At 38.7% G+C, this 14,928-nt stretch overlaps 2 protein-coding genes across 3 annotated transcripts; both read right to left on the bottom strand.

Annotated features, from left to right (window-relative positions):
* Positions 1-2,340: 2,340 nt before the first annotated feature.
* LOC133527698 (protein AATF) lies at positions 2,341-6,300 on the bottom strand. Its single transcript, XM_061864824.1, is given in 3 exon segments — positions 2,341-3,246; positions 4,445-4,838; positions 4,841-6,300. Coding segments are annotated over 3 exon segments (1,683 nt in total). The 5' UTR covers positions 5,235-6,300; the 3' UTR covers positions 2,341-2,351.
* Positions 6,301-6,921: 621 nt separating this feature from the next.
* Positions 6,922-14,928, bottom strand: LOC133527694 (leucine-rich repeat-containing protein 49). 2 transcript variants are annotated; one of them, XM_061864815.1, is made up of 12 exons: positions 14,596-14,928; positions 13,813-13,976; positions 12,789-12,920; positions 12,277-12,486; positions 11,913-12,191; positions 11,689-11,842; positions 11,460-11,599; positions 10,312-11,267; positions 9,808-9,982; positions 9,435-9,633; positions 8,892-9,119; positions 6,922-8,301 (listed from the first exon to the last, which is right to left on the bottom strand). In XM_061864815.1, exons 1-12 carry the CDS (start codon positions 14,620-14,622, stop codon positions 8,098-8,100), a joined length of 2,868 nt encoding a protein of 955 aa, XP_061720799.1. In that variant the 5' UTR covers positions 14,623-14,928; the 3' UTR covers positions 6,922-8,097. The 2 variants fall into 2 exon arrangements, with proteins under 2 accessions (XP_061720799.1, XP_061720800.1); XM_061864816.1 differs by having other exon boundaries at positions 8,892-9,116.

Genomic DNA, 14,928 nt, shown 5'->3' with positions numbered 1-14,928 from the left:
CCAGCCCCACGCCTTGCGCCCCGCTTCGTTTTGTCATTTCTATGGGAGCGAGCGCGGCGGCACGTGATTGGTCAATTTTTTTTTATCGCGTATCTAAATGATTCGTCGTATAGGCAAATCCCCAAGATCTCAGGTTAAAGGGTCTAGCAGGATAAGCTAGCAACTAGATTCCCAATGTTGACTTTTCTGTGACTTTGATTCTATTTTCAAATATGTAATAACCGTCGCTTGGGATTCGAGCTATTGCCACGGGCAGCCACTTGCTGACGTGTTTGAAAATTCTCATATTAGCAATTATATTTTGGATAGGTAGGGTTGCCTTACGTCCCGTATTTAAGTGCCGTGTCAAGTATTGTAACCCGTCCCGTTTTTGCCCCGTAAATCAATACCACTGTAAAATACGTAATAAATGGTCACAATATTCTCTGTTTAATCGCATTGTTGAACTCTGTTTAAAACTTATGCGAGTTTAGGCTATGAGAGTACGTATTTGCACAGATATTTGTTCCTGAGTCATGGATGTTTTCTATGCATTTAAGTATTTGTATTTGTATTATATATATATCGGAGGAATATAAATCTTCTCCGGTCAGAGGTGTAGGGTTAGTGTCGGCGTATATAATAACTTTATTTGACGTTCATAAGCGCATTGTTATCTTTATCTTTATACATCTGGGTATAGGGCGCGGGAATGTTTAACGCTAACCAAAAAATAGGTAAAATCTCCATAGGCAGTTGCAAAAGTGTCCAGCTGTCAGTTATAAATAATAGTTCCAATTCTCTCCAGAGTAGCTCCTCCTAGGCGTTATTGACGGAGTGAAGTGCGCTGTCTACGAGTCGATTTTTTTATCAAGTATTCTAGGAATTGTAGCGCCACCTACATATTATTTACCTATGGTTTTTTGTCAGATATTTCTGATACATGGAGATTCTATTCCTAAACTACAAAAAATTACAGACTGCGTCTCCAGTTGGTTAAATATGGAATTAGTAGTTAATATTTGTCGGATTCGAAAATTTTTCTTTAATTATAAATATTATAATGATCACAAAGCAACCTACCTACAAGTACGGTCACGTCTGAAAATATTGATACGGACGAAGTACAAGTACAAGATACACTAGGTAGGTACCCTAATATATGGGCCATACAGTCGTGACATATATTTGGCACATGTTTTCGGACGTGACTGTAGGTACATATATTTATAGTCTGCCAAACCAACTTGTGAGTCAGTAATAACCAGAATAAAAACCGGCCAAGTGCGAGTCGGACTCGCGCACGAAGGGTTCCTTACCATTATTTATTAAAACGGCAAAAAAAAAAAGTTTGTAGTATGGGAGCCCTTAAATACTTATTTTATTCAAACAAATAAACGCATTATCCATCAAACAAATAATCGCATCTATCTTATTCTGTTTTTAGTATTTGTTGTTATAGCGGCAACAGAAATACATCATCTGTGAAAATTTCAACTGTCTAGCTATCACGGTTCATGAGATACAGCCTGGTGACAGACGGACGGACGGACAGCGAGGTCTCAGTAATAGGGTCCCGTTTGACCCTTTGGGTACGGAACCCTAAAAACTATACTCATCGGCATCACTTTTGGGTGCTAGTACTTTACTTACTTACTTAGCGAAAGACAAAGACAGTATGATTCTCTCTATGTTTGAAATGAGACAGTCCTGGCCCAAACTATAGTTTAGATTAGGTATGTAGGTATCGTAGAAATACTAATCCCTACTTATAATACTTATTCATTCATGAACGCTCTATTATACTTCAAAAACTGATAAAACTTAGCATTTTTTCCGCAAGAGTGGCAATGTAAGTTGATGCAAATTTTGTTTCCTCATGCCGAATTGACTTTCAAGTAATGATTTTGTATGATAAATATTTTAATATTTCCATTTGAATTTGATTCATACCGTTTTATAGTAAGAGTGCTCGCCTACTGCTTGTGTTGCTCTTGGTGGCTATTGGCTAAATTTGTTTAAACCTCGATCGTGCCTTGAAACTCTCGCAGCGCTCAAAATTCCACTCGTTCAATTTGGAAATTTTTCGCTTATTCGGGTATCAAAGTTAGCACGAGGGGTTAAACAGCAAATGTGTCCCCTTGTAAAACAAAGAACTATTGTCTGTCTGCTTCTGCACCCTCTTCAAGCTAAAACTACTGAATCGATTTTGTTGAAATTGTTAATACTACGTACTTGGGAGGCATATAAAATAAGCTACTTTATCTTTTAATATTTAAGCCATAGTGGAAAATAAGGCAAATAGTATGGGCCGAATTCGACGCGGGCGATGCCGCTACCGGGTTTAGTAACAAGACGGAATGAATTTTAAGTTACTCTTTTATTTTCAATCCTTTCTCTAAGTTAGCATTTAATCCTACATTATTATATTCAAACATCTTCCCGAACAGTGAGCTATACAGTTCATTAGTGCTCTCATCAGTCCACGTGGTGCATTTCTCAGGAGCCATATAATTCACAAGTTGGTTATGTACAACATACTTGATCTTCCGTCCTTTTGTAGCCTTCGTATCGACTTTCCGTTTCATTTTGCTCCTCATCTGCTGCAGAGCTATCCACTGCCGACTCAGCTGGACAGGGTCTGATATGTCAGCTGATTTACACTCAATAAGCTCTCGGAGTAACTGATGGTAGAAGTCACTATCGTCAAATATTTCAGTTATGTATTCATCATCATCTTTCCTGTCCTTCGTAACTGGGTTCTCTCCATTAACCTCCTTATTTTCTAAATCATTAGGTTGCTTTTTGTATCCAATAATCTCGTATTCTGAACGCTTCAACTGTGTACGTTTAACTAATTTACTTCTATCTGATAGGATATAAGATATTTGCTGTAGGATAGTGTTTGATGGCGCGTTTTTGATGTTAGTAGCGGTAGCTAAACGGGTTTTTTCATTCCATTTTTGGATAGTGGCATCTCTAAAAGGTTTGAACACTTTGTGAGCTGTGGCCAGTTCGCTTTCATAGTCAGTTAGTTTACGTTTCTTCTGTGGCTGTTCTTTGCTTGTCTTCTTTGGAGATTTAGCTTCGACTGGTGTATTATCTTCTTCTTCCGTGTCTGATGGTATTTCTTCATTGTCAGTGTCACTGGGTATTTCCTCGTCACTTTCTTCTTTCTTTTCAACAATATCTGTAGCCTGTTTCTTTGTGGACAGTGCTTTAGTTTCAGGAAAGCCCTTAAGTAGCATGCTTTGTAGGGATAAAAACCTGAAAAGAATGAGAATTTAATAAGTATTTTGAATTGAATTTAAAAGCAATGAATTTGATATTTTATGGAAATCTTATAATAAAGTGTCCCAATTTCATTACTATTAAGATAATTTGAGTATATGCCCACGCCCATTGACGAAGAAATTGCGACACGGAAATGGATAGGACATACTATTCGAATAGGGGAAACGAATAATGCTACCATAGCTTTCACGTGGAAACCGCCGGACGGAAGCAGTGGCTCTGGGCGTCCTGTACACTCTTGGCAATGGTCCGTTCTAAGAGAGCTACGAGCGGTCGGGTTGAGCTGGAGCGAGGCCAGAAGGCGAGCTGAAGATAGGAAGGCGTGGTGCGAGCTTGTGAAGGCCCTTTGCACCTCTGGGGTGCTTTAGGACAACAAAAACAATAAATATGCCATGTAAGGTAGGAACTCTTTAATCCTACTATCAGGTGGGGTGGGCTGGCAAATTTATCACACAGTTGCTATCCTGCTATGAACTTTATGTGGCGTGGACAACAGTTTTGCTAATTTTAAGATATGTTCACATACTATACATAAATCTTTCATTTATTCCGCCTCTTATCCTTTTTGCCCGCCTGGATTAAAGAAATCCTACTATAGTTCCAATGTCTATAAATCTAACATCTACAATAATCCACCCTTTATGATCTAAGGGCAATAAAGATGCAAGTCAACATGCAGAGTAGGATTGCAATACTGCAGTGGGATGGCATCAAATATCTTCTGCAGCTTAGATAGCTTACTTAAGTACAATCAAACTGGTTTAATACACTCACTTTTTGACATTAATATTAACTAAAATTTAAATTATTATCAATGGGAGATAATAAACTTATTCATACAATTGTTTGTAGTGTTTGTACATACATTTTTGTCCAAGTAAAGTCTTGAATAAGCTACTTACCATATATCTGATGAAAAAAGTCATCGTTGGCGTTTCACAATATTCAAATAAGCTTAACTGGTAGATAAAGTGCTAAGTTTTGTAGGAAGTTTTATCTGGCAGTTAATTTATTTGTTAATTAGCTATCAAGTATTGGATAGCTACATTGGACATTGTGAAACAGGCCCTAAAGTTCATAAATAATGTTCTTAATTCAAAACACAGCAACTGTCTGTTAAAGTCTCTGGGGACTTTAAATAGACACATAACATTTATATTTAAATACTTACTTATCTAAGACACTAGTAATATTGCTAGTTGCAGTACGGCAGGCCTCAGAAAACTCATTATTTTCCCTCAATTCTTTATAAACCTCCGGAAATGGCATCTGGTTGGCTGTGCTCATGCACCGTTGCAGGTGTATCCTCATTTCTAGCAAGCCTTCCCAAACTAATAGCTGGTTTCTCACACAAGTGCCTTTCTTTGCCTCCTCTGAGACATTCTGTTTTTTCATATGCTCAAATTCCTCTTTTTCTGGCTCCTCCATTTGACTAATATCGTAACCCCCATCTTCTTCATCATCATCATCCTCTTCTTCAGACTGATCGCTGTCTGTCCCTTTCTGACGCTGAGTAATACTATAGTCGTCACTCTCGCTGCCTGAGCTTACATCTGAATCTGATATTTTTTATCATTTTGGCTATCGGAATCGGAATCCTCTTGAGTAAATTTACTCGCAATCGAAGCCAGTTTTGACTGAAAACCGCCATCGTCGCTACCGCCAGAGCCACTCTCGAGCTCACTTTCGGAGGTATTTTTATCAAGATCTTTTCTGGTTACCGGTTGCCCTTCGTACTTTTTACTTATCTCACTTAGTAAATTAACATTCCTTTTGCGAAAGTCACTAATAGCGGCGTCGTCGTCGCTTTCAGATGAGCTTAAGTCGGCTCGCGAAACGGTATGAGGTTTTGTGCCAAAAACTTGGTCGTCTTCTATGTCCGCACGCGGTTTTATCGTCAATGCATCGGCAATTTTATCTGATAACAACGGTTTCACATTTTTCTTTGACTTGGGCTTCATTTTATAATTTTTTAGGAAATTTTAATATAATTAAACTGCACACTACACGTGTTTACGACATTGACATTTGATTTGACGTTTTTGATTTTGAGAACGACACGGTTAACTGTGATGTTTGAGTAATAGTTTAAGACGACAGATTTATGTGGGAAAATAATGAAATGTGTAGAGCGATATTGACATAACGTTAAAGATCAATGATTAATTATTATTATAACTTCAATTTATTTACGTATGATAATTATTCATCTACTTATGTGGTTTTATCTTATTAATTGCTACTCGTAAACGATCATAAAGGCCGTACAGACCAGACGGGCACACCGAATCGCGACCTTGCTCCGGTCAGCGTATCTCTTTCTCGCTCTCACTTATAATTGCGTGGTTAACGGACGTATGCCGACATTGCCGACCTTGCACACGGCCGAATAGGCCTCACACCGGACCAACATTGTGACCCGGTACGCCCGTCTGTTATAGCTTTAAACCCTTACTAGGGTAAAAAAATAAATGGTTGAAACCTCAACCTCAACCTCGCCTTGTGTGGTAGGGCACAGCACAGCAGATGTCATTCCAGATCTAGAGCAGAGCCCAACTGGGGAAGTACCTCCACCTTACAGAAAACCGCAGCCAAATAACACTTGACCCTACTCATAGTGTTGTGTTCCTGCCGGTGAGTAAGGTTGCCAGAGCTCAACGAGGGGGGTGGGGTTAGGGTCGGCAACGCGCATGTAACTCCTCTAGAGTTGCAGGTGTTCATAGGCTACGGAGACTGCTTACCATCAGGCAGGCCGTATGCTTGTTTGCCACCGACGTAGTATATAAAAAAAAAAATACCTCCAGTTTTTCAATATCTCCACCTTCCGTATTTTTCAAGTCACTAGTGTCACATTCACAACTTTCGACTGCATTATATTTTTATTTTTATTAATTTAGTAAACAACACGCAAATTTTATAATTTATGTTAATATGCTAAACACAACAATACTTTACAGATTACCGATATTGCAATAAAAACCGGCCAGGAGCATGTCGGGCCACGCTCAGTGTAGGATTCCGTAGTTACTCTTCCGTCACAATAAGCTAAAGTATAGTAAATTGTTAACCAAGGGATGAAACGGTACCTTTCACGCGAGTTAAGCAAATAGGCAAATTTGCATAATCAATACCTAATTAAAGTAAGTATTTTTACTATGAAGGGGAAACTTTGCGATAACTCAAAAACAGCTAAACTGATCATGTCCGCTATAGTTTTCATTTAATGTCTTTCTTAAGCTCTACTTCCACGATTTTTTTCATATTTTTTGGACCTATGGTCAAAAAGTTAGAGGGGGGGGGACACTTTTTTTTTTCTTTCGGAGCGATTATCTCCGAATATATACACTTTATCAAAAAATGTTTGTTGAAGACCCGTATTCGTTTTGAAAGACCTTTCCAAACGAATAAGGGTCTTCAACAAAATTCACCCCCACTTTACGTGTAGGGTAACCTCAAAAAAATTAAATTTTTATATTTTATTCTACGACTTTGTCGGCTTTATTGATTTATATATCCATGCCGAATTTCAGCTTTCTAGCACTAACGACCACGGAGCAAAGCCTCGGACAGACAGACAGACAGACAGACGGACATAGCGAAACTATAAGGGTTCCTAGTTGACTACGGAACCCTAATAAAAAAACAAGGTTAAAAAGACTAGTATATATTTAGATTCATTTACATTTTAAGTTCTATTCATTGTAGTTATTTACTTTATACAAAACAGCGGAGGCACGTTTTTACTTAAAATTTTTATAAATTCGTGTGACGAACACAACTAATATTTGTGTTGTGGAATGTGGACTTACAAAAAAATATTCTTATTTATTAAAGAAAAGGAATCAATTACAAAAGCGTTCATACTAATGAAATTTAATGAGTTGTATATTGAGCAAGGTCGAAAATCGACAAGTTCAGTTCTGAAAATTGATCTATCTACAATCTACCACTAGTACTTAATTATATTCTAATATTACAAACAATTTTATCGTTCTAGAATACTGATTGTCAATGAAAACTGGGTAGGTAAATACAAGGACCTACAATTTTTAAGGGCCTTAGTCAACTAATGGGTGACTAGGCGGGAAATTAAGATAATGTAAGCCTGGTAAATAGCAAATACATTCCTTGGTTACGTTTTTATTTTTTCTGTATTTCTATTGTTACGAAAGGATTGGTCTCTTAATAAGTACATGATTGAAAGCTAAAGTTAGTTACGTGGCATTGCATGAAGTGACTAGATAAACGAGAAAAAAATAGTTAAATAAATTATTAGTAAAATACATAATTGATTATTTTAGTAGCTGTAGTAACCAGCCATGGCCCTTGTTACCTAGACAACATAGCTCACTGAAAATTATCAAGTAAGCGAGCGGCTAATTGCAATTAAAATATTAGCCACTGTAAAAAAAGTTCAAATAAAAAAAAAGAGTAGGCGGAGTGAAAGTATCCTCGGCAACGCGTGCCTACGGATACGTAATTTACCATGGTACAAGGGTCATATCAATCGAACATCGACAAACGCCTAAGGTCTGAACAATTAAATTAATTGGAATGACCGTTGATTTTAATCCACCTGACCCAAAGTATTATTTTATTTTGGCTTAACACATTCGCTATAGAAAAAAACCAACGCTACGCTCGTAGCCGATCCCAGCGTTTTCCCGCTTTGTAGAGGAAAGCGATTACGAACAGAGAACCCGCCGAGCGGGTTCACGGTACTCAATGTGTTAATATGTTAAAACGCACTATCAAGCTAAAAAGGAAATAGGCGCCAGATTACTTTGGTAAGTAATATAATAGTTTGAAGGCCGTATATGTCTCTCACAGTGTTTCCATAATCAAACGCATCTGTTCCTTGACATGCGCCTCCATATTAGAAAAATCAGTGAGTGCCTCCTCGATCATCTCGACGAGGATGACAGGCCATTGTAGCTCTAAAACACGCAAACGCTGCGCCGCGCCACAAGCCAGCTCTATAGCGTGCGATAGCTGGCCCCGCCCGCGGACGCGCCAACTCATGTCCTCCTTTAAAGAAAAAATGTATGGTCAGCCCGGGCAATTGCAAGTATGGAGCATATGCAAGTACTCTAAAAATAAAAAAGTGAGTTTAGAGTTACATCCATGGGTGATCTGTCTTTTATGACTGGCGAAAGTGTGCCATACCAGTGGCTCTAACTCCAGTTTAGACTCACTTCTTTTATTTTTAGAGTAGTTGCATTTCCCCATAGTTGCAATTGCCCTGGCTGGCCGTACTAAGAACTGAACGGTTGTCGGGAATCCATCCTCAAGATAAAACCGCCTATTGTTTCGCTCAAATTTAATTCCAAATACTGTGAAATGAAAAGATGCCTATGCTCGTGGTGTTTGGTGTGCATTAAAACTGCTGAGTCGACTCGCATGTATGAAATGCCAATCGTTTCGTCTTTATAACGTGGTTATAATAGAGTAGCAATTTTAGCCGACTTTAAAAAAGGAGGGTCTGTTCGGTATGCTGCATCAGTTTATGAGGTATAAGTTCAGTTATTAAAGTAAAAAGGATTATTGTATGTTGGCAATGGCAAGTCAATAAACGAAATTCTTCATGTTTACGAATGCTTACTTTAGTACACGATTACCTGTGAAACATGTCCTTTCTTAAACTGCAGCGCCTCTTTAGCAATGACATCCCGCAAGGCTGGATCCGCGGCCCTCAACCACGCCTTGGCACTGACGGTGCTGTTTCCACTCCTTCCCAAACGCGCTAACAGTGGCTGAAGAGGGGCATCAGGCAGTGCTCGCAACACTATGTCACTGAGACCGTTGTATGTGATGTTGGCTTCTTTTATTTCTTCTTCTGTCACCTGCTTGTAATTTAATGTATTATATAAAGGATAATATATTAATGTATCATACAACTCATTCCTTTTTTGTAAGTTTATACTACATGTTAATAGGAGTTGAGCGTTAATAGGGTATGCTAAAATTCAAGACACGCTGTTATCTCGCTTATTCACAAACAAAATTAACCACACACTAAAGGAACTTAGGACTTCAATGGCTTGGCTATCTAAGAATCGAGTCAGCCTGAGATTAGGTTAACATAAAAACCAAATTGAAGACTATGATATACATTCCGTCGTTGCACTAGAAGACCAAATTAATGACAGTATGAAAATTACCGGCTCATCGTTGATTTCCTTTAACCCCCAATGGCCAAGCCTGTAAATAGCGTACTCTCGCCAAATCTTTGCATGTATGGGGTTGCCTTCTGGTAACACCGTCAGCCCATTGAGTCCTCGCAGCTCGGCTAAGGCATGGAGTTGGCCAAGCCACTGTAGGCCTGTCGCTCGGACTGAAATGTATGTCACGTTTGGGAACCTGAAATTACACAGAAAAATGTTAATACCTACGGATGACAGTAGAGTATTTCTATCAATTGTAATTGTTATCCTGTTGGTGGTGCCCACTTCCCATCAGTCGAGCGAGTCGTATGCTTGTTTTCCATCGCCGGAGTTTAAAAAATATCTTCATAATTTAATGAAAAGGACGTACTTCGTTTTTAATTCCGGGAGAGACTGTGCTACAGCGTTGAAGTGTACGTAATGGAAGGCGGCACGAGTCACTGATCTCGCTCGCTCCCAGTCCCAATCCCTCGCCAGTCGACGCACTGCACCAGCACCCCAGGCACTCACCACTCCATCACCTACTTCTACTAAGTAATCGACTCCTGAAAGTATAAGTATAGTATAGAATTCAAACTTAGGTTTTTTGTAAATATTTACTCATGTAAAATCAGCAACTGTCTGCTATTAGCATGAGGCAACTTTAACTTAAAGGAAAATATACTTTTCTTAGCACTTTTGACTGTAAATTTTCATCAAGTGATCAGACTGCCAAAAGGAGGGTTATTTTAAAAGTCATTAATTCAATACCAAAAATGTAGCAAATAATGTTACTCTATATTAATTGTATAGAATACCCTCGTCTTTTCCTTAAGTTTTTAATTTTCTACATTTTGCGGTTGGTACTACTTTTCTATTATGGGTAGGTACTGACCTTGTTCCCTATCTTTTGATGCTGGCATTGGCTTCGGCACTGGTTCAGACGATTTCAAATTAGCCAAACTCTTTCCCGATTTTGCCCGAGCGGTTGATGCCCGATTTCCCGAAGCAGATGACGCTCGTTCACTTCTCCTCGCTATTGTGGCACTTCTAACTGTTCTATTACTTAACCTGCTGTTTACAGATCCTTCTCGCCTTAGAATCCTACTATTTTGATCACTTCCTGACGTCGAAGACTGAACTGATCCGACATTGGTACTGCACGAAATGTTACTAGCATTTTCACACATGTCCGAATTCTTGGCTTTGATTCTTCGGCTTTCAGGATCACACACAGATTTAGATCGCATAGTACCAAAATTCGCTCTCCGTCGAACCGCTGTAGGAATCCTTTTGATTTGTCTTTTATTACTATCGTCGTCACTATCTGTAGATGATGTAGGAAGTGAACTAAACGAAGAATCGATGACGGGATCTACACTAGATATACTTTCCCATCTTCTCAGAACTGGTTCTGTACCGTCGGCAAGCCTGACGTTTTCTAAAGATGATATAATGGGTAAGAGTATTGGTGGAAGCCTCAAGTCACTGCTAGTTGATGTTGAATGAGACGCATCGGTGTCTTGAGAGGCACTTCTGTCTGAGAAATTAACACGTTTTTCAAGGGCTTTCTTTGCAGTTGAACTTCTTTGTAGCTTGCGCATAGGCGATGGCGATTTTGGTGAGTCGGTAGTTGGCTTCGTATTTGTTTCATTAGTATTCTTTGAATCGGAGTCCTCATTTTCTCCTTGTTGCAACAGCACTACAACATCCGGTAATGCCGCCATATTTACGGTTCGTGTACTTTCATTTTGTGGAACTATTGCTGCTGATGCTTCTAGTAGAAATTCTTTTTCTACATCTACATTTTTTGTCGGGCTAGTAACATTGTTAAAACATTTATTTTCTGATCTGAAAGTCAATATAAAATATTTTTTTGGGACGTGCTTTATGACAGTTTGATAAAATTTCCCACAGCCGTTAGGCAGTAGGGAGCAGATAAGACTAACCGCTAATGATAATGACACCCGCATGCACGCAAAGGTGTTTTTGATCCGTTAATTAATGTGATATTAATAGTGCCATGGAAATTATCGACCAAACCTCAGCAGTTCCCAGTTGGTTCGTGCATTGTTGATAATTTGATCACGCCTCGCGGCCTGCTGGGCTGAGCCGCCGAGAGCGCAGTAGGCAGCATGAGCGGCCTCCTTATTGCTTCTCCAAGCCATTGCTGCTCTCCGTACCTAATTTTACACAGTAATTTTTACCAGTCTTAATACAAACCACTCTATACAACCTTTTATTTCAGTAAACATATACTTGGTAGACTTACCTGCTCAGTAACGTGCATGTTGGTTAATGTTAAAAGATTCGGAAGGTAAGATACAAGGAAGGGTGTGCAATCGCCTCCTAGAGCTACTGGATTCCCATCTAAAGACACTTCAATTAGAGTCGTCGTTTCTGCTAATGTTGAAACGTCTTCAACACTGAAATAATGTTACTGATTAAAGAACAGCAAATTAAAAGAAAACAAAATCACTACTAGTCTTTATTTACCTTTGCAAATCATTGTTCCCAAGATAAAGCTTTTGTAGTTGTGGCGTGTTCTGAAATCCTAACAGTTTTCTCAGTCGATTCCTTTTCAAATTGAGTTCTCGAAGAGAGATTAAACCCTGAAGATCAGTCTGTCCGATACATTTTATTTGGTTCCCGGCCAGATTGAGCACCTTAAGCTCGGACAAGTTCGATAGCCCATTTACTCTACTTATTCTATTTCCGTGTAAATCTAATACTTCTAATTTTACGAGATTAACTAGCCCTTCTATCCTCTTTATCCTGAAAGTAATTACACTTTATATAAAACCTTCGAATATCGTTTATAAAAACAACTTATAACTATTTTTTACTAGCAAGTTAGTACCTGTTTTTCCCCATGAGCAGAACCCTTAAACTAAAAAGTCTTTCTAAGGAAGTTATCTTGTCGATCTGATTATCATACACGTCAAGGAACACCAGTTTCCCTAAATCTAAAGGAGATAACCCCGATAAGCTATTGATGAGGTTGTGCTGCAAAGACAAAAGCCTCAGCCCTGGCTCGCCGACTATATGTGGAATAGAAGATAAGCCCCGTCTGAAAACAAAAGTTTAATTTTGACATTTTGACCGCCAAAGATGTTATCTGACGCGTCCGGTTACAGTGTAATATAAACCTTCATACATTTCAATAAAATGTACTAAGGCGTGTCATATTTAATAGGCATGCGCGTCCAAAGAATTCCATTTGTTATTCTTGTATAGGTAGACAAGAACTTACTTTACTTCTCTAAAGTCGGTTACAATATTAAACTGCCTCAGTTCCATATACACGTATACATTTTAAAATTTGTACCATTATTAATGATAATTTCAAAATTAGATTAACCTAATACAAACCTATCGAGAGTTATCCTATCAGGCAGTCTATCTTTTTCCTGTGGCGTCCGTGAGAGCTGGACTTTTCCTTCTCCAACAGCTTGCAAATCAATCGAATCATCCTTGCTGTCCTCTTTGGTGATACCATCGCCGCTGCAAGTATCAAACTATTTTAATTTGGCTTTATCACGCTAGTTGCACACATATCCTTTTTATTGCAATTTGGTTAGCGAGTCACAAGACCGCTAGAAGTAGTGGTGGTTTTTTTTTTATACTACGTCGGTGGCAAACAAGCATACGGCCCACCTGATGGTAAGCAGTCTCCGTAGCCTATGTACGTCTGCAACTCCAGAGGAGTTATTTGCGCGTTGCCGACCCTAAACCCCCCCCCACCCTCGTCGAGCTTTGGCAACCTTACTCACCGGCAGGAACACAACACTATGAGTAGGGTCTAGTGTTATTTGGCTGCTGTTTTCTGTAAGGTGGAGGTACTTCCCCAGTTGGGCTCTGCTCTAGATCTGGAATGACATTCACTGGCTGTGCCCTACCACACAAAGCCAGATGACATTCACAATGCCCATACCTCTCTTTTGGACGTAGTTTAAGGACGTACCCGGGTCCAAGGACTATTGGCTCCTATTAAGTGTTTAATAGATACGAAGCATTTTTTATTGATTGTGTATTATTGTATCTACTTCGCGTATGTATATATACATACGTATGTACGTATATAAGTATCTGATTGTATGAAAAGACAGCAAGATTTCTATAGAACATGGCAATCAACGCAAAACACGTCTACCGTAGACTAAAGGCTAAGATTACCAAGAATATGAAATCTAGTACATTTTGTGGTCATTTTGTCTTATGCTGAGGCGAAATATGCACCTTGAATTCAAACATTTTGAAGCGATAATAATAGCTACTTTCAAGAAAATCATCACTCTGAAAAAGACGGAAATCAATGGTGTCATTTTTCAAGGTCATATTTCAACGCAAGCCGCGACGAAGAAATATCCATGTATATTATCAACAAATAGCTTACCCTGTAAGCAAAGTGTTGGAGCGGTGTATGGACGCCCTATGGTCCGCGAGTGCTGGTCGTATTTGGAGGAACAGGCGTTCGCCGCCCGCGGCCGGGTCTCGCAGCGCGCTAGCATCGAGGGACTGAGCTGAGCGCCCCCGGGTGCGAAATGCTATCTTCCGTACCTGTAAATAAAGATTTTTTTCTTATGAATTAAATGTCAAAACATACAGCCAGATTAAGCTCAGGACATAAAGCCAATCATTGGCACCTATACTTTATTGAAGAAACATATTACGTACGTTGGCTGAATCACGAATATAAATCTATTAACCAAAAATATTAATACTTTAATTATTATCAACGTCGAATAAGTCTAGCAACATCGAAATAACTATACGACTAGTATTTTATTTATTAGGCTTATATTTAAAAAATGTACGGACCTCAGGATTCTCCTTTAAAACAACGTGTAAAAGTTTGCATTATTTTTGTACAGTAACAGTCCAAGATATCTTTTTGGTTTATAAATGAACTCAAAGTTCAACGTTTTTATTGTGATGTAAATGTAAGGATCAAACCACTGCAAAGCTAATCTCGTAGCGCTACTTGCTACGACGTAGCACAAAACGGGTATTACTCGTATCTCCTTTGAAGAGAAAATCCCCCGTAGATTGGCATTAGCGCTGAAAGCGTAGAAATCTAGTACAAATATGATGAGTATGTATGGTATGATTAATAATGAGCTAAGAAAAATAATACGTAAACTAGTACTATAAGTTTGTCACGATATAAAACACTCACGTTTCCACGACTGAATGTGATAGGCATTAGTATTTAACTCAAATTTAACTACTTATATGTATTTACTATGTTTTAAACACTTGTATAGGACTAGAATAAATTGGCCCCATTGATTTTGTTTTGGTAAAAATAAGTCTATACGAAAAGGCATTTTTGGTCCATTTCATCAACATATCAACTCGTTGCTTAGCTACAGTATCAACGACCTTGGATCGATTTTAACGAATTTCCATTGAATTTGGATGAGTTGCAATAAAATATCAAGTTTACGAGTGGCTGTGGTTACATGATCTAAAAGGTAGGTACATTGTAACTAAAATATGCATTATAGGT

The sequence above is a fragment of the Cydia pomonella genome, chromosome 18, assembly GCF_033807575.1.
Source record: "Cydia pomonella isolate Wapato2018A chromosome 18, ilCydPomo1, whole genome shotgun sequence".
Lineage (NCBI taxonomy): Eukaryota > Metazoa > Arthropoda > Insecta > Lepidoptera > Tortricidae > Cydia > Cydia pomonella.
The sequence above is the reverse complement of the archived record's forward strand: the minus strand, read 5'-3'. Positions and strand labels throughout refer to the sequence as shown.